Genomic DNA, 19,129 nt, shown 5'->3' on the forward strand with positions numbered 1-19,129 from the left:
TCACGTAAATGGAGCAATGGAGGATCTAAATTTATAAGTAATAACAGCTAAATGTGGAAGGAAATAACGAATTTCTCAACTTACAAAAGTAATTTTTATTCGAAAAGTTTAGCGTATCTAAGTGGGTTTAAGGTCAAATAAAAATTAGAGTGGTATAAAAGCACTAAAAACCTTTCGGTGTTACTTTTAGAGACAAAGTACGCGGTAGTGTTTGCTCTTTTTTTTTAGCATTGGCATACTACGGCTGGTCCTCTTCAACCTTAAGCAGCTTAATCCGAATTTCCCCTCTTCTGCAGGGGTTGGAGCGTGAGTGCCCACCAGTGTACACTTTTTAGAGAGCTTTAATGAGTGTCCCGAAGTCTGAAAAAGCGAAATATTGGGCATGGCCTCCAGCCATTCGGCCTGGTGTGCTGGAATCCGCTGAAATTACCGGTAGTGGCGGCTTTAGGCACAAGACCCGAGAACAACTGGAAACACCGGCCAATTCCACTGACCAGGCAGGCCTCCACGATTATGAGCTTCACACCTAAAAAGGAAGAGCCCCTATACCTGTTCTTTTACGTACTCGTCAGGTTATTAGGCACATGCATTCTGTGTAACAACCTTGTAAGGTGCGAGCAACAAAACGTAAACTGCCCGTATATTCGGACTGATACGCTTGGGCCAGTTTGTATATTCTTATTATTAATACCTAAAATGGTACGCCTTTTTTTTTGCTTTTACTTCACAGTGTCAATTTTACCTGCCGTTGATATATTATTTAAAGTCTGTAACTTTAATTTGTAACTTTGGAGATCTTAAAATTGAATTATTTTGCGAATTTACCCTCGAACATGCGAGGTATTAACTTGACGTATAATGTTTTGTTAAATGTTATATAAGTAGCAACGTTTAATTTACGCAAGAATTTTTTGGCTCTCTGCGCTAGTGGTTATTACAATCAAAGTAAATTTCATCGTAATGTAAAGGGATTTATGGTACAAACTGGCGATCCTACTGGTAAAATATACTATTTCTACGTTTATTATTTTAATATTTTATTTTTTACCTTTAGGAACTGGAAAGGGCGGCGAAAGCATTTGGGGTGGCTACTTTGAGAGTGAATTTCATAAGGCGCTAAAAGTAGTTTTTTGTATTTTTGTTTTCAAATTATTTACTTGTTAATGTAGCACATACCATAGCACGACCGCAGGGGAATCGTTTCAATGGCCAACAGCGGGCCTGACAAGAATGGCTCCCAGTTTTTTATAACTTATAGCAAACAAGAGCATCTTGATGGACAGTTTCCAGTCTTTGGAAAGTAAATTTATCCATTTTGTTTTATTTCGTAAAGGTTTCTTTTTTTTTAACAAGTTGGATTGTCTTTTTGTAGGGTGATTGCGGGATCTGAGGTATTGGATTATCTAGAAAAACAGCCTGTAGACAGTAAAAACAGACCACTAAACGATTTGTATATAAAATCTATTCATATACACGCTAATCCGTTTGCTGAAAAAAGTAAATAAACGATTTATTTTTAACGTAGATTTATTGTTTTACAATAGTAGTTAGGATATACTAGCTATTTGGCTATATTTTTTAATTTATACTAAAGTTATCATAGGTTTAACAAATTTTTAACAGTTTTAAATTTAATATATAGCAAGTAACTTATTTAGCTGCGGGGCATAACTTTTCAAAGTTTGTATTTTTCCGGTGTTTAATAAAGCTTAACAGATTTAAAAATACCACGGATGGCGCTTTGACTAAGAATATTAACTAAGAATAGTATAATACGCCCTTTAAGTAAAATAAACTGTTACTTTGCTAAGAAAATAAGGTACTTTTTCCAACAGGTTTTAGATAGCTCTCAAAACTGGTTCATCCTTTACCATAATTTATTATTTCAACTTTGACACGAGTTAAAAACTTTTTTTTTCTTTTGGATTACTTAAAATTAAAAAAAAGGCTTTCCTTAGAAATTAGTTTGCTTTAGTAAACCAAAGGTTAGTAGAGAATTTATTCAAGGCGATAAAGCAAGTTTGGCTCTTTGGTATTGAAGTTTCAATCAATTACTTACTTCCCAGTGATATACTTACAACTCTAGGTTCATAAAACTAGGAAGAAGCTGCTCATGATAGTAAGAACTTGGAATAGCTAGAAAAAACATAAGAGGAACGAAGAAAGGAACAAAACTAGGGAAAGTAGTATGGATAAGGAGTATAAACTTTAGGATATAATAAAACTTGAATGCTAAACTGGAGGCGTAACGGCAGCACTGGATTTAACGAGCTGGCAGTCTGGTAGGTGTTATTCTAAACATATGTACTAATTTGTTCGAAAGGTACTACTTGCAACAGCAAACAATTAGTTTGTGAATGGAAAGGTAAGTGTCCACTAAACTTGGAAAGAGATAATATGATAAGTTCGCCTTTTAGTCCTCCCACATGCAGTGCCGATAAATAGCCCGTTAAGCAAGTAACAACGCAGCTTGTGCAGGCCTCTGCGTTAACTGTAATCCAAAGCTTTCTCGACGTCTAGAAAAAGACTTTTTGCTAAAATTCGCCTTTTTTTCTGATTGAGAAGTGTTGTCTATATTTTTAATTATATAACTTTTCGAGCAAACTAAATTGAGCAGAAACTTGCACTAAACCCTAAAGGTCGGGAACGGTAGCGTAGCCCTCTTTCATAGCACTTGAAACCCGTTAGTCATTCGCACCTTGGTATATGCACCAGCACCTCTAGTATTGACCACTTCTTGCATTTACTATTTCCTTGGTGTGCATCTATGCCATAAAGAGGCGATATACATTACGCAAATCTTCCTCAAAGATGAGGGCGTCGTCGAAATCACTATAGACTCCGCGGAGACCAAATTCTTACCTTTTGGTTTGATAAGTGAAATGTAGTAGCGCCTTATTACGCATAAGTGAGGGTTGTCTCCAAATATATTTTTACGTTAGTTCCTTGAAGCATCTTCCTGAACCGCAAATCCTAGTTCTCGTTGGGTTGCAGAAGCTTTACAAAGTTACTCCTATCTTCCACGGAGAACTAAAGGTTATTTTTTCTATTTCCCACCAGAGCAAGATGCAGTGACCAAAATTTTTTCATTGGTGCAGACGGTAAAAGTACTGACCATCTCCATGACCATGCTATTTTCGTTTTCTGTAGACATATACGAACCTACTTAATATTTAGTTGTCACTATTATTGAAATTAAGGTTTTTTAGTGTCGGTACTTGTAATGTTGTCTATAATTATTATTATCGTTATTATTATCGTTATTATTATCTCTACAAGTATGATATTAATTACTATTATTACTATTATTAATATTAATACTATTATTATTGCTATTACTGATATTGATACAACATTATTTGGTGCCTTCTTTGGTGTTATCTTCGACTAAGGGTAGTTAAAGCATTTTCTATCCTCTAATATCTTTTAAAATTACATGTAGGCGTAAAGGAAATTAAATAATAAAGGAGGGGGAGGCAAAACTGAAGACAATTGGACAGTAAGTGTATAGCACGTGCCACTAATCTGGTAACAGATAATATGGGAGCATCTGGAAAGCATTACTTAAAGTATTGCCAACGAGGGCCTCTGAGGCATGAATTGGATATGCTATGAAGATGCCTAAAGAGAAAAAGGCTATAAACAGCGCTCAATTTTTCCTTAAATAGTCGAAGACTAGAGTGTGGGTTAGTGTTACTAACTTCTATAGGATATTTCGTGCGGTTCCTTCCGTCTCTTAAATTTAAATGGTGTGGAGTTTATTTTTGAATACAACCGTTAACTCTTTTCGGGCTGTTGCTTAGGCATTTGTCTTCTGTTGGTCGAATCTCAAGAAGGTCCTTTATACTAATAAAGTGTTCTATATTATTACAGTTAGAAAATTAAAAGCTTATTTAAAGTGACCTTTGTAAGTTCTTCGGTAGCTGAACAAGTATTGAGGAATATATTTGTAAACAGAGTAAGAATATATATTAAAGTTTAGCATAAATAACTAAAAGTCTGATGACTTTAAAACTTGCATGCTAGGTGCGTTAATTAATTTTATATAGCTTCATAAAAACCTTGAGTGGTATTGACCAAACTGGATTTTTAATTAGTCGGAAAATACACTAACCACCAGCTACATAGTAAACTAACCTTAAAGGGAAGTAAAGTGGATATTGGCGCTTTCTAATATTGTTACTCCCTGCATAATATTGCGTTTTAGCATTTTTGTGGACATTCAACTTCACTATTGTTCTTGTTTCTCATATTTCAAAATTTAAGTTCTATTTTTTGTCCTCTCCTGCATTAATCTTTACCGCACTTTGTATTTTGCTTTATTATTTCTAGTTGTAACTTTGATGACCCTACCACTGCACTCAGACCTCTATTGTTAATTTCAATCTAAATGTTAGTTATTGGATCCTTTCTATGCTTAACATTTCCACATATTTAGTTGGTGACCTGTAAATATTTTAGTCAATAGTTCTAAAATTGAGCATTTTACTATTTCCATAACTTTAGTACTTTTCGTTTTCTTGACGCCTTGAACGTGGTTTAGCAAAATATAGTTGGAAACCTGAGTAAAAATTATATGGAACTCCCTTCAATCTCACTTATTTTTATATACATACACATACTACTAAATTTCGAGCAAAAGAACACTTTGAATATTTAACACTTAAGATCGTTTGAGACATTAAAAGCAATTTTCTCAACATATTTACAGACTGTTATTGGAATTTAATTTACATGAAAAAAAAAAACGACTAAAAGCATTTTACGGTATATTTTACAAAGGGTGTATAGAGATTCACCGTAGTAAAGATTTTACTAAAAAGTTGGTTAAAATAAAAAGATATGAATTCTAAACTTCTTAGCTTCCAAATGAGAAAACTGAAAAAACAGTTTCTCTTTTAATGTTTTGACATAAATGAAATCGACTCAATATTAAGATTTTAAAAATTTAAACTTGCTGTATGTAAGAATAAAAATGATTTTAAAAAGTCCTTCAATTTCTTGTTAAAATCAATAGAAATAAGGTCTCTAACAATTATGTACCATATGATACAGCTACTATGAAGGCTTAAAAAATTGCCTTTTAATTGAACAAGGCTTTCGTTGGCAATAGGATGGTCATACCTTCAAATTTAAATAATGGTTTCTTAAACAAAAAATGAGTTCAATGTGGGTCGAGCATTTTTAACTAATAGTGCTTGAAAATTTATGAATGCTCAGAAAGTGCGTATTTGAGAATCGTTTCGAACTTCCCCTCTTTCTTTTCAAGGGGAAAGTTTCCTAAAATGCGACGAAGGATAAAGCGCTTTTAATAAAGAAGAAAAGCATATTTTTGTTAATGACTTTAACCTCCGATGACGTGAAGATTCCATGGTACTGTTGAGCGAAATAATTGAGGTCATCACCCACAAATGTCCATGGCGACCGCACAAGGACATGTATCGGCAAGAGTTTAGGCAGCGACTAAGTCACTTTATCCTTTAATTATGCAGTAAGAGCAAACCTTCTCTTCGCAACAAACGTTTGTATGTTCTTGCATTCAGCCAATAACCTCACACGCTTCTACTGGTACCCTCGGAGTGCGACAAAATAAGTTGCCGTGATTTGAGCGAAATAAAACGCTCCATTGGGACCTGCAGCTAGACTTCATCCTCCAACGAAATACCATTACCCTTTATAACCGGCTAGCCAGGCACACTATCGCCTGCTGTAGAGCGAGCACACTTACAATTTATGGGACTAAGCATGATATAATGGCTCAAGTGACGAGCTTTAACTCTATAAAACTTAAAATAGATTTATTTTTTCTGCGAAACACATCCTATGTTGAAAATATACTTTAAAGTTCAATACTAGTTTTCAAAATTTGATTCTATATTTCCCAATTAACCCTTTAACGAGCAGAACTGTGGGGCTTACAATAAATTTGTTTTTTCTTCAAAAACTCTTCCTATGTTGAAATTGAACTAGGCGACAAGTGGTAAACATAGTAACCAGTAACCTATAAGGGGTTTAGCATTAGTTTTTGTTCGCAGGTGTTATTTGTAGGGCTGAGTGCATGGAGGAAAAAGAAGACTGGGCGCGCTAAAACTAAATATGATACTGTGATAGACCGAGTGTTTGGCATCTAGGCAGTATGTGTATAGACACGTGTCTCATTCCTTCTCTATATTTTGTAGTACTTCCCTCAAGGTATACATACCTCTACCTGACGAAAAATTGATCGTTCCTCCTATCTTCTCAGCTCTATCTTTACACGGTTTGTTTGTTTCTTATTGTTAAGTAGCTGATGAGTGTTGTATTGCTTTGGCAGTTTAAAAGGTATCAAGTAAATTGATAAAGTGTTTTTAAAAATTTAACTAGCTTTGTATAATATTTCTTTGTTATATACTATTGCTTTATTTTTTATAATATACTAATTCTTTGGAGCTTAATGCCTGTAAGATCCACACAGGTGGAAAATGAAGAGACTATAGACCTAAACTAAAAGGTAGTTTTTCTGCAACCATCCTAATCGAAAGCTCGAGTATTCGAGGTTTGGGGGTCGATCAACCTTCGGGAAAACACATGAATAAACAAATAAATTTAACGTTCATCAAAAGCCGTAAGCACATGTATAGTAATACTGACTTAAATTTAACGTGTTATTTGAAAAATAGTATAAATTGGCATTACAATTTTCTTGAAATAATAAAGCACTAATGTTCTGTTTACTTACAAATCAAGTTTTTTTTTTAACAGTATTTGCCGTACCTACAGAATTTTAGGTGGCAAGTTCTGCTCGGCTATTGTACAATTCTAAAATATAATTTTTAACGTTCAAAGTAGCGAATAAACTGACTATCTGACATAAAAGGGGAAGCCATAACTAACATTAATATCACGTCCTCAGAGCTTTTAAGATAAGCTAAAAATTATATGGGTGCATAAAATTGTGTTTACATATGACGCTTAGAAATTGTAAAGAAAAGGATAGAAAGAACTAAACAAAATGCCATTTTCAAATTTTAATTAACCAAAATTATTAGCAGATGCAACATAAAAGATTTCAGCCACTTGGGCTAAAAACACAAATGACTAATTTATAAATTTTTTTTTGGGCAAAAGGAAGTTGCCTATTTGTGTTTGAGAGTTGGCAAAGGGTATCCGAACGCTTTTCCAAAATCTTACTAACTGCTGTCTAAAACCGCTTTGTTTCCGTCTCCCCTCAGAAAGAATTTTATTATCTTGATAAAGAAGTTTATAATAATTATCAAAACCGTCTCTTTTTTTCTCTAAAATTAGTAATAACTTTTTCTAAGACAAGTTTTTCTGGTTATTTCAAAAATACAATATTCATTAGAAACTTTTATAAAATAGTAAATTACGTGCTTAACGATTACTTTGCACATAAACAACCGAAGTCCATGTTCGTTGTGCGCGCTGTTACTTGATTTGCAGCGTCCAAGAATTTAGTACTGTAAAAATATTCAAGGTATGTTTTTAAATTACACTTATGTAGATGGGTAAACCATTAATACATGTGTTATAAATTCAGCTTTAGTGGTCAATACAAGATATCACAGTAAAGTAACTCGGCCCACTCCCCCCACAGTGGCGACTAAAACCAAGAAAAATGGTCCCTTTTTGATATTGAATGGGTATTATTTGGTGCTCAAATCATTGAATTGACGAGCTTTTAACAGGGTGATAGTACAAATTATATTCAAGCTAATACAAGCATCCTCCTATATATATATATTTATCTTAATCCTTACGTTTCGAGGCAGAGCTCTTCTGCAAACAACCGATTGGAGTGCTAAGTCATTCGTGGTTGGTAGGAGCACTACTTGCAAAAACGGTAGCCATGAGCTCAAGAGGGGGGACCGCGACGTGCCCGTCATGATACGTAGCATTTAATTTCGTCTAAATTAAGCAGGGAGACTACTACTGGTGAGTCGTGGGCAGGAAGCAAACGAGTATATAATGCTGGGCTGGATTCACAAAAACATACAGGTGCCACTTGCTATGCAACGATAGTTTGCTGTAGGCACAGAGTGAAAAAAATATAGTGTTTGAGCCGCCGACTTAACTTCCCTCTACATAGTTGGCATGCGGCCGCCATTACAGCTTTTCATCACTGATGACACAATAAATTCCCTGTAAACCACGGAATTAGCTCATCTATAAAAATCAGCGGTGGTGGTATTCCGGTGCGCTTTCTCGTGATAAAATTTTTGCTTTGTTTTTCGGCATTTATAATAATTTTTTAACAACTTCGAGAGTTGGTGAGCGTCACTAGATAGTACTGCAGAGGCTAGCGCAAATAGGCCCTCAAAACTGACGGAGTAAATTGCCCTATCATTCGCATGTAAGGCAATTCGTGTGTTGGGATTGTGAGCTGTGGTACATCGTACAAGTAAAGTGCAAAGGGCAAGCGTGCTAGAAGAGGTTCATGTGGGATGTCCGCCTTTAGTTTTTTAGGGGTGCGAGTGTGCCTCGCTTACGCATCTATTTGAAATGCAAACCTTTGTTTCAAACTCGGTCAAACGATTTTTTAACATCAAGATGGGCGGCACTTGTGGCCTTCTGTAAAATGAGGGCACGGGTAGTACGTGTACTGTTAGGCGTAGAAGCTGGTGCGTCGTTGGATACCCTTGCCGAAATGTAACTTGGAATCTGGCAAGGGGTGGCGGGTGTGAACAAACACTTCAAGCGACGCAGTTGGCGGCTTTCACTACTTTCCCAACTGTTGACAGAAAGTGAAAGGTTCGACATCTGTTTTAGAGACTGAGCGGAATGTCTTGGGGAGAATTACAAGAGCACCGCCTTTCTTCGCAAAGGGGAGGAGCCGAGGGGAACCGTTGAATTGACAAGGCAGTATGGACGATCCAAAACCACGATAAGCATTTGTCTTAGTGTAACGTTGTTGACGCAATCGGGGCCGGAAGACTCCTCCTTCATTTCGGTAGAGCTTTAATACTCTCGTCGATTTCGACTGTAATATAGAGTAATCTGCTTTTCGGCATCTGTGGAGTCCTACTACTCAAAAAGCATTCGTCGTATGAACTAAAGAAGAAGGTGGCTCACATTGAGCAGCGGGCTGCTCAGCAAAAGAGGTTTCTGTGTACACTGTCTCCTATAAGGTCTCTCTTGTAAAAGGGATAGCGGTAAACGCACTTAATTTCTGTATTCCTTATTAGACTGTTAGATGGAGAGATATGCGACCGTTATTGCCAGACTTCCATATATGGTTCACTTTGTCTTCCGATAACCGTTTTGGGATGCTAACAGCTATTTCCTATTGCGCCGGTGTGGCAGCTTAGCCTAATTTGTTTTCGCCATGATCGCTCGGATAAGACCTTGACTCTCACAAATAAAGACTTTCCATCTATTAGGTAGAATGTTAGAGCAATACCGCATCACGAGTCATCCGTAGCGTTGGATATGTTGAAAAAAATGATCCTAAGGGGAGTAGAGAATTAGGCCCAGCCCGTAAAAGCCCCGGCGAATGACCTTGGTGGCTCCTTTCCGTAGTCCAGCTCAAGAAGGAATGGCAAAGAACCTCAGTTGCCGTTGAATAAAGATATTTAGCACATCTAATGTTCCCGTCTTCGCTATCTGCGTTGGGTTTTGTGTCCTTACGACGCGCAGTCCGCGCTCAATGTTAATTCGTTTCTGATTTTTAAAATTCGACTTTGCGGTCCTTCGAAAAGACTGTTTTAGGCGGGATACCTGCAGTTAAGGCTCCACGCATAACAGCTGTAGAGCTATTTAGTAAAAGGGCATCAAGATTTGAGGTATTTAGCGGCTTGGGGAGGGTGGGGAGGTTGCATGCTTCAATTATTCACACGTGCTCCTTAGTGACCAAGCATTGGGAAACTCCAACCGCCTTGATGCTTTGCGGGAGCTGACAAAAACATCGCATTATGTTAATTGCCACGTCTGGCCAGAACATCTGCGCCTCCACCATCACAACTGAGGCCGCCCTGAAGGTACATCGAGAAGTTGCAAATTTTAATGGGAGCGCTGGGAAAAAGATAAGTCCCACTATTAATTCAGGTCGATTCTTTCGCGCTGCATCAACTCTAACAGAATAAATACGTAAAGCCATCACACCGGGATTGAAAGGTGTAGTCGTAGCTCAGCGGTTCAGAGCGCTGACGCGCAAACTCAAGGTCGTGGATTCAATTCTCACCGACGCGACTATAAATTTCGGTCGTTGACGGTTGCGTAGTTATCCTCGCCCTCATAAATTCTGCCAAACTCTTGAAACTCATGTTTCTTGCGCGGAATGCCCTTTGTGTTTTAGAACAGGAACCGAAACATAGCTGACTAACTGTGGTCCAAAAACCATTAAATACTTGTTCCAGACCCTTAACTCTCTAAAACTTTGTTGGCATATTCGTTGTCAACACAGCAAGCAGATGCCATAGTAGATGTTGGCATTACCGTTGCTTTTGTTGCGTTGCTGGTAGCCGCCTTGGTGACCAAGCGAACGGTATACGAGAGCCTTGGAGTTACATTAAAAGTGGAACTTTTGATGCGTTAATAGAGCAGTTTAAGTGGGCGTTGTAGGCAAGAAAGCGATCCTAATTATTTACTTTTTAGTCCCCCTCAACGAATAGTTGTCATCAATGTTTGTGTACCAGCCCTAGGACAAGTTATAAAAAGAAAGAAGCACCCAGCAGCACCCAAAAAAAATTGTAATAATGTAATATATAGATATACTATATATATGCTGTTTTCCTTATGCTAATACTTACGTTGATTAAGCATATAAAAATAATAGTTTATATGTTTCATGTCACTATTATATATGGGTTATTTGTCATTACATAATAATAGTAATAAAGTGTAAATTAAATAAATGAATAAACAAATAATTAGGGTGGTAAATAAAGACTCAAAGGAAGCGACCTTAAGATGTATTTGTCTTTTAAACCTGTTTTACCAGTCTGGGTTACAACTAACTGCAGTGGCTAATAAACTAATACTATGTTCCCTGCGTACTTAATAGCCTTTTGTCGCTTTTTATAATAACAATATCTTAACTGTTTCCATTTAGCCGTCACGATGGGACTGGGTATTACGTGTAAACCATGGAGTACTTGTGCTTAAACTAAAGAGTTTTGTTTTGAAAACTCTGCAGCCTATTTATATGACGCTCAGGATAGGACCCAACAAACGGTAACATAAAGCGTAATTGGGGGAATTATAAATTTGCGTATAAGCATCTTATTTTTGAGGTGGAGTTTGCTTCTTGGAAGTGTTCAACTTTCTCTGGACTTACTCAACAAGAGCATTCCAAGTTAATTTATGATTTATAACTCTTAAGTACTTAACACGAAAGCTCCACGGAATAGCCGTTTTCTTTTTTATATATAGAGTTTAGCGGTTTGTTAACCTCCTCCTTATAATTATCATTGCTGCACCCCTATAAGCATTAATTGTTATCTTCTAATTAGTAAATTTGGTTTCCAGAGCTTTTAAATAAAGTTGTTGTGTTTAATAGCCAGTTCCGTCGATTTACAACTTGAAGAATATGGCTGTATTGTTCGCATATGGGGCCACAGTGATACGTTGGTTGAACTAGGCTTGTCTACCCTATAAATCGCGAATAGAAAAGGAGTTAAAATAGATCTTTAAGGCACTCCAACGTTCAAATCCTTCATATATGAAGTAACCGTTCTTGTATGGACTGTAAATTTTCTATTTCATATTATTTCTTGCTCATCTGGGCTAAGAGCCCCAGGAAAGCTAAACTTAGCAATCTTATAGACAAATCCTCAGTGCCGTACTTTATCGAAGGCTTATTATTGATCGCTAAAAGCTTTGATATCACATTCTGAAAGTCTTAAAATCTATTGATTTTTGTGGAGTATTTGTTACGAAAACTAATTTGACACTTAAATAATGTCCTTTTTCTTTCGCTAAGTTTTCTGACCTTGCGGGCATCATAGCCTTCGCAACTTTACCAATGTAAGATGGTAAAGTTATAGGCCGATAGTCTTTTATAAAGTTTCCTTGTTTTTCTATTTTAAAAAGAAAACAACTTTTGCTAACTTCAAACTCTTTGGAAATTAAGACGTAGTTAACATCAAACTAAAAAGCTCGTTTACATAGGAAATATCCTCAGCTTGGTCTTTAAGAAGTTGATGATATTAATAGTTTATTCGTAACTAGTAAAAAAAAAAAGATTGTCTTGATTTTAGTTAAAGGTCGCCTCGTTGTGGAACTCCTGGAAGACGAGGACAAGTGTTGAGCAGAAACGTTAATTTTTCTCAAGCAGTACGTAATACGATATTTACATGATATATAGGAGGGCGATCCCAATCCTTAAGAAGGGGTTAGAGGTTCATCCTTTTGACTAATCTTTTCTTTCTTGACTTGGGGCAGTTACCCATTTCCATTTATACAATTTTTAAGTTTAAAACGGAACAACTTTTTCCTTTTAGATCTCATTGATTATAGTCACAGCTCTATGTGACTTTCAAATAGGCCTTTGCGTTAGAATTTTCTATATATTTTTCTTTCATAAAAGATTTTGATAGTAAGTAGAATTTAAATTTGAAACTTATTTTTATATTCCGCATAAAAAGTTTTTTGATAACTAAAAATACTTGTTACTTTAAGTGTTATATATATTTTTTGATGGTAAGTAGGATTTAAATTTGAAACTTATTTTTTATATTCCGCAGAAAATTTTTTTGTTAACTAAAAATACTTGTTACTTTAAGTATTAAAAACTGACAAGTAATAATTTTTTTTTACAGAATACTATAACAAAGTTTTAGATTTTATAAGGTGTTCGAATGTTTGAGTAACTCGTGGATGTTGTAGATCTTACAGGCTTACGAAAACACATAAATAGAGTTAGTTAAAGTTTTAAAAACACTGTAATAAACTATATGTAATAATTTATTTGACAGCTTAAGAACTGCATGAGTAGTACAATACCTCTCAGTTACTAAACAGTAACAAAAATTATGTTAGAGGAAGAGAGCGGTGCGTACACCACTCATTATAGTTATTGCCTAGTGCCCCATGCAGTCAGCCCTCAAAGATTTAAGAAAACCTCCAAAAACTTGGTTAGTACTGCGCTGGGTGCCCAGTAAGCTAACCTCGTACTGCACTTCTCCCCCCTAGAAAATCGGCACATTCGCATACATGTACGGGCGCCTAATTGCTCCCAAATCAAGACTAAGCAGGTCTGCGCTTGACTTACCGAGCACCACCGCAAAAATCATTAATTAAAAAACAAAAATAATTAGAAATCTGCAAACTTTAATGTAGTTATGTACAAGTGGATAGGGTCATTAAAAAAGAAAAAAAGAGCATTAAAACTTAAAAGTTATGTCTCCTTTAAAAATTTTAGTTACAAGGGGAGGGGGAAAAATGTATAATAGTATAAAATTATGTAGTAGTAATAATAATGTAGGTTACTTAATGTTCTCCAGGTTTCAAAAATTTGTTCTAGTATCTTTATATTGCCCTGTAGTACTTTGTAGTCATAATACAAGCTACTTGAGCTAGTTTTGTTACAAAGGAGACAAAAGAGATACTTTTGCAATATCGAAATTAAAGTGGAGTCTACAGGGCTTGAGGGTTGAATACTTGGTAGTTTTACTTACTTAAAATACATATTCACATAACTATTATTTGTTTTTGTTATGAATCCTCTCTTTGAGTGTCGAAACAGTTTTTATCTCGGAAATTACCAGCAATGCATATCTGCTGCATTAAAATGCGATAGCGGAAAAGGTTAAAAACTTAAAGTATACATTCGTCAAAGCAATATTTTGGAACTTTAAATTTGCAAACAGAAGAATTCCTTGAGTGTCAAATTTTTATGAACAGAGCTTTAATCGCCCAACACAAATATAAAGCGGTCATTGAGGAAAATAAAGAGAGTCATTATTCATCTTCTATAAAACTTTGCTCTCTACTAGGTTTATACTCTCTGCTTTTAAAAGTTTAACAAAATTCTAGGGATATCGCTAGTAATTGATTTTTATTTAAACAATGGCCACTACAGCGCGTTATAAGCAGACTCCAAAGGAAGGTCGAAATATAATAGATGAACTTGAACAACTTCTTGACGATACTTGTATATTTATATATAATCTTTTATTACCTCTCTAAAAATTTAAAAACTATTTGTTTAAAATAATATTTCGTATTTATAAACGTTATGTAGGTATTAATGATCCCTTTTGCCTACTACTGGCTGGAGAGCTCTACTTCCTAGGTGTTTATATAACTTGTAGTTTTTCAAGCTCTTATTTTTTTTAATTCTTATTAGATAATAATTTTGAAAAAACTTTAAAACTTCTCCACGACGCAGGTTTGTCTAAACTTAACTTTCTAACTAATTTCTTATTAAAAAAAAACCAAGAATCATTAGAGTGTATGTCTTTAAAAGTCCAATGTTATTTAAGCATGAATTGCGAAGAATTAGCTCAAAAAGTAATTTTTACAGGTCACTTTAATTAACAGAAAAATATACACAGCACTTTATAGGAGCTGCAAAGAATGAAAAAGCTGGATGATGATGCTTCTATCACGCAACTTTCAACAGCTTGGTTTCAACTCTATAAGGGCGGCACAGAAAGCGCAGAAGCTTTATATATATTTCAGGTTTGCGCTAAAAATGTTGGCGGGATATTTTTTTTAAGTTTATTGTATGGTAAACAGGAGCTAGCAGAGAAATATGGCGAAACTAGTCTTCTTCTCAACGGACAAGCCGCAAGTCTGCTCCACCAAGGAAAGTTTGTAGAAGCAGAAGACCTTCTTCACAGAGCCCTTCAGTTGGATAGCAACGACTGCGATGTTCTGGTAAATTTGGTAGTGGCGCTTAGCCATCAAGGTTTAAACTTTTCCGTCCATGCTTGCTAATTGGCGACTCATAATTCCAATACTAGGCAATTCTTCAAACTTAACAAGTCGGTATATGTCGCAAGTCCTCGAGGACAACCCCTACCACTCGTTTTCTCTCTTAGTAAACGAGCACTCAAGGAAGTTTGATAAGCTGGCCTCTTCTTTTTCCTAGTATATAACAAAAGAGGGATCACTAGTTTGTATTAAAAACAGGAAATTTTTTTATTTTCGTAACTAGATATACTCCGTAGCAATTAAATAAATTACTTAACAAAACTAAACCTACTAGGGTTATCATTAATATTCTTTTTTTCTTTTCAAGTTGGGTTTACTTAATTTAATTAAGTATAAAACTTTTGCAGTTATGACGGCGATTTTTTTAAATATATAAACATAACATTAATAACAATAGTAGATTTTAAAGAGGGGATAATCTTAGGCTGTCGTGGATCTGGCGAAGATTTGATATACTTATGACCTTCTTAAACTTTTATGATAACTATAAACTCAAGCAACAATAACTTAAACCAACACCAATCTTCGTAGGCGGTCTTTAGGTTTTTCGGTGCAATGCCAACGGGCTACGGAATAAAAAGGAAGAACATAAGAGGCTTGTGAGAGAGAGATTCTACTCTAAAAAAAAAATATCCAGATATAATATATCTAAGAACTGCAGTTTCTATTTTTTTAACCAATATGAAAGTATTAATCCATTCCCATAGTAACTATGCCTACAAGAAAGCTACGTCTTTTATATAAAACTACTTTTCTAAAACGAGCTTTATTGGTAACTGCTTGCAAATGACCAGGAAACATCTACTATCAGTGAAAAGGATGAGTTTATGCATAGGTTATGCTCTTAACAGACGTAAATTGTAAGAGTTACACATGGAAGAGCAAGTGCTAAATACTGGAAAATAAACTGTAAATAATAATACTGTTGTTTTGGATCCCGACTCCTATCTCTCTCCCCCCCTGGAGATGTGTTTGTCAAAAATTAAGCCTTGCTAAAAAAAAATTTACCGCTACACCTACAGCTTACGGGAAACTATTCACAGATGATAACCCCTGTTTTATTGACCGAAGTCCCAATTAGATCACCTATTCTAACTTTTAAATAAAAGTCTGTTGGATCATAATAAGGTCTACTGAACAACTACGCGCAAGATTACTAAAACCTGGTGCGACTCGTTATAAATTATGAAATATCGATGAAAAGGTTTCTAAAGAAGCAATAAAAAAGCAAATAAGAACTTTTACTCGCCAATCTTAAAAGTTTATATTGAAAAAGAGGGCACAAGCGCTTAAAAAAAATTATTATTGTTATATAATTCTATTCTAGATCGAAAAGGAGTATAGAAACTTAAGAAAATTTTACAGTTTGTATATTTCACGGGCTTATAGTTTCGAGAATTAGTATATCATAAATATATATATAATGGGAAAGTTGTAGAACTAAACTAAAACTGGTAATTTAATTTACAATCTTTAACTCTCCCGAGAGCCTTGTCACTTCAAAATAAGAGCGAAATACCATATAAAAAAAATCTTGCTTGCGTGCTAAGTTGCTTATAGTTTGCAAAACCCTTGGGCGAATAACCCTCACATTACAAGTTAAAAAACAATTTCAAATATAGATTGACAAGTACTTGTGAAACCCTATCTAATGATAAGGTAAAATAAGGTAAAAAGTTGATGGAACTCTACTAATTGAATACTATTTTGTCTAACTCGAAATCAATGGTAATAGACTTTTTCTCATTGTTTGTAAACCTTCAAAGTATATTTCTGAATGTTTCCAGCCTGGCTTCAGTACCTGGTGGCTGAATAACTTGTAGTGGTAGGAAATAGTTGTCCTACCAAAGGGGTTTTATGGGATCATTGTTTATTAAAATATGTTATAGGTTATAGTTTTGTAAGATTTATAATCGGTTAAATAATATTAAGTTTGTGCAGTAATTAACCATAGCTGCAGTCGTATGTTTTCTTCGATAACGATTTAGCTTACTGGCGAAAATTTTGAGTAGAAGCAGTCATGGTAAAACTACTCGTAGATTTTAACTAGGTAAACTTTGCTTTTACTTAGAAAAAATGCTCTTGGCTTCGCGAGTAAAATGCATCGAGTTTTGTCCTATTAAGTTTGTCGAGCCATAGACATACCCTTGATATTGTTCTTACTGATATTAAAGAGGCATATAATCTTTGTTACATCAATTTAATGTATATAAGTTCAAAAAAAAGCAGCAGAAAACGAATTAGGACGGTTTGAAAATTACAAAATTATTAACAAAGAAACGGTCACATTAATTAAATATAAGGTAGAAACAATTCTTTCTAACTATCCTCAAAAAAAAGGTTTAATAATACGATGAATAACGGTCAACCACTCGAAAAGTAAGACCATTTTAAATAATAATAAAAAATGGTGCATTGTAAAATGTTTTTACTTTCAAGGGTCATACCCTTTACCATTAAGTTGAAAGCCTCAGTGTTACCATTGTCAGCAAACTATAGTCGAGGAATAACGTTAAGTACGTACGCCACAAGAAAGTATGAGTTGTACCCGTTTTGTCGAACTTTTAGGAAGCAAACTGAGATTTAAAGTGAGTCTCGGGCTGAGGCGGTTTTTACGGACGTTGCTGGATCTTAACCCCATTGTGAACGCCAAAAACTTATGTATAAAACAGGTTGATTAGCACAGTAATGTCTCATTTGTTCGTAATCAACAACTTCACCGAGCTATAAGAAAACCTTTGATTACCTACTTAACAAAGGAGGTTAATTATAACTTTCTAACTTGAAAGCCAGTATTAAACTTTAGAATTAAATTAACATGGTTAAACTTAACTTAGTTTGTATTAGGGCTAAGCACACATATTAAGAATTAACCCACTTAACATGACGAAGATAGTGCTTTAGTAAAAATAATCATTCCTCATTCCATTTTATTTTTACTTATTTTTTCGGTAAATTAACAGTGCTTTTGTTTCATCTATATTATGATAGTAATTACCCATCTATAAAAGGTGAAAGGAGGGATTTCGATTTTGTAATAGACTAGCTCGTAGCTAAATTAACGAACCTGGGGACTCTCTTAAAACGTAAGGCCGGTAGAAGCTGATAGTATGAAGAAAAAGAGGGGGAGCGATTAGCTTTACGACCCGTGGTATCTATGCTTCAGGGAAGTAATCAAAAATGTGGGACAGAAAACAAACACATGAAAGGGCGTGCGACAATATCAGGTGGTATAAGCACAAGGTACAAAGCATGGTATGAAAATAAAAAGTGCACGTTATCTAAAGCATATTATCTCAGTGATTGGCGTAGGTCAAGAAATATATGTTCCTTTTACTGTTTAAATTTAGTTCTCTATTTTTTTTAGTTTATTTAGGAGTTTTGCCATTTATAGCTTAATTTTGTTATTGAGCAAACAAAATTTGCAAGCAAGTCACCTTTTTAAAAGTAAACTTTGGGTCTATAACTCAGTCTTTACCGTTTTAGTGCACGTTTTAGTAGAATCAGCCCCATACACAAATTTAAGTGCTTAGGTGCTTTGATAAATGTGGTTTTCAGGCCCCCTTGGGCCCTTATTACAAAGTGAACCTTTAAAAGATAACTATAGAAAAAATATTATACTTTGCCATGCTCTATATTTTTGGCACTGAAATTTTGATGTTTCGAGTTTAACTAAGTTAACTATATTTTTTTCATTTTTATTATTGTGTTGTAAAAAACGAAATTTTTTCTTTACTATTATTAATTATGTTTTCGGTGCACTTTTATACTAGTATTATTTTTACTATATATGTAAGATTGTTGATATTATTATGTTATTAGTCTTATAATTGATATCATTAATGCTATTATAACCATTGTTGCAACCATTGTCAGAGCTTGAATCTTTACACTAATTATTAATGCTACATTATTAGTTTTTATTAACATCGTAATTAATGTTGGCGTCCACATTAGTATAATACCCCGTTTTAAAAACAATTATTAGCGTTTTTAGAGAGTTTAAATAATGTAACGTCGTTAGCTAAGTTATTCATAGGTTTTCTCTTTCTAATAAGCCCCTTTTATTTTAGTTTACGTTTTGAAAGTTCTTTTAAATCTTTGACCAAAAGAAACAGTTTTTAACACACGCGGAGTATCTTTCAATATTTCAAAACCTTTTATAGATTCGTACCCAGTTCCTTTAAATTTGTGACCAACACTTTTTCCTCCTACAAACGAAGTGCCTAAATAAATAATAAAATTTTAGTATTAT

General features: G+C 34.8%; 1 protein-coding gene and 1 pseudogene across 1 annotated transcript; both read left to right on the forward strand.

Moving 5' to 3' along the window:
• Positions 1–344: 344 nt before the first annotated feature.
• Positions 345–1,505, forward strand: LOC135119770 (peptidyl-prolyl cis-trans isomerase-like 3; annotated as a pseudogene).
• A 12,028-nt stretch (positions 1,506–13,533) lies between these two features.
• LOC135119792 (coatomer subunit epsilon-like) lies at positions 13,534–15,086 on the forward strand. The gene is made up of 10 exons (XM_064044179.1): positions 13,534–13,599; positions 13,671–13,743; positions 13,806–13,931; positions 14,018–14,089; positions 14,180–14,230; positions 14,285–14,326; positions 14,378–14,448; positions 14,503–14,619; positions 14,677–14,848; positions 14,904–15,086. Exons 3-10 carry the CDS (start codon positions 13,832–13,834, stop codon positions 15,029–15,031), a joined length of 753 nt encoding a protein of 250 aa, XP_063900249.1. The 5' UTR covers positions 13,534–13,599; positions 13,671–13,743; positions 13,806–13,831; the 3' UTR covers positions 15,032–15,086.
• The last annotated feature ends 4,043 nt before the right edge of the window (positions 15,087–19,129 follow it).

Source organism: Zophobas morio, unplaced genomic scaffold (assembly GCF_036711695.1).
Source record: "Zophobas morio isolate AGI-343-1 ecotype UQ-CSIRO unplaced genomic scaffold, CSIRO_AGI_Zmor_V1 ptg000304l, whole genome shotgun sequence".
Classification (NCBI taxonomy): Eukaryota; Metazoa; Arthropoda; class Insecta; order Coleoptera; family Tenebrionidae; genus Zophobas; species Zophobas morio.

Bases quoted from the DNA above. Each gene is read 5' to 3' on its own strand.
- LOC135119792 (XM_064044179.1), top strand. From the start codon at position 13,832: ATGAACAGAGCTTTAATCGCCCAACACAAATATAAAGCGGTCATTGAG. The intron at 14,449-14,502 runs GTAATTTTTACA...AGCACTTTATAG, and splicing joins GCGAAGAATTAGCTCAAAAA to GAGCTGCAAAGAATGAAAAA. The intron at 14,620-14,676 runs GTTTGCGCTAAA...TATGGTAAACAG, and splicing joins AAGCTTTATATATATTTCAG to GAGCTAGCAGAGAAATATGG.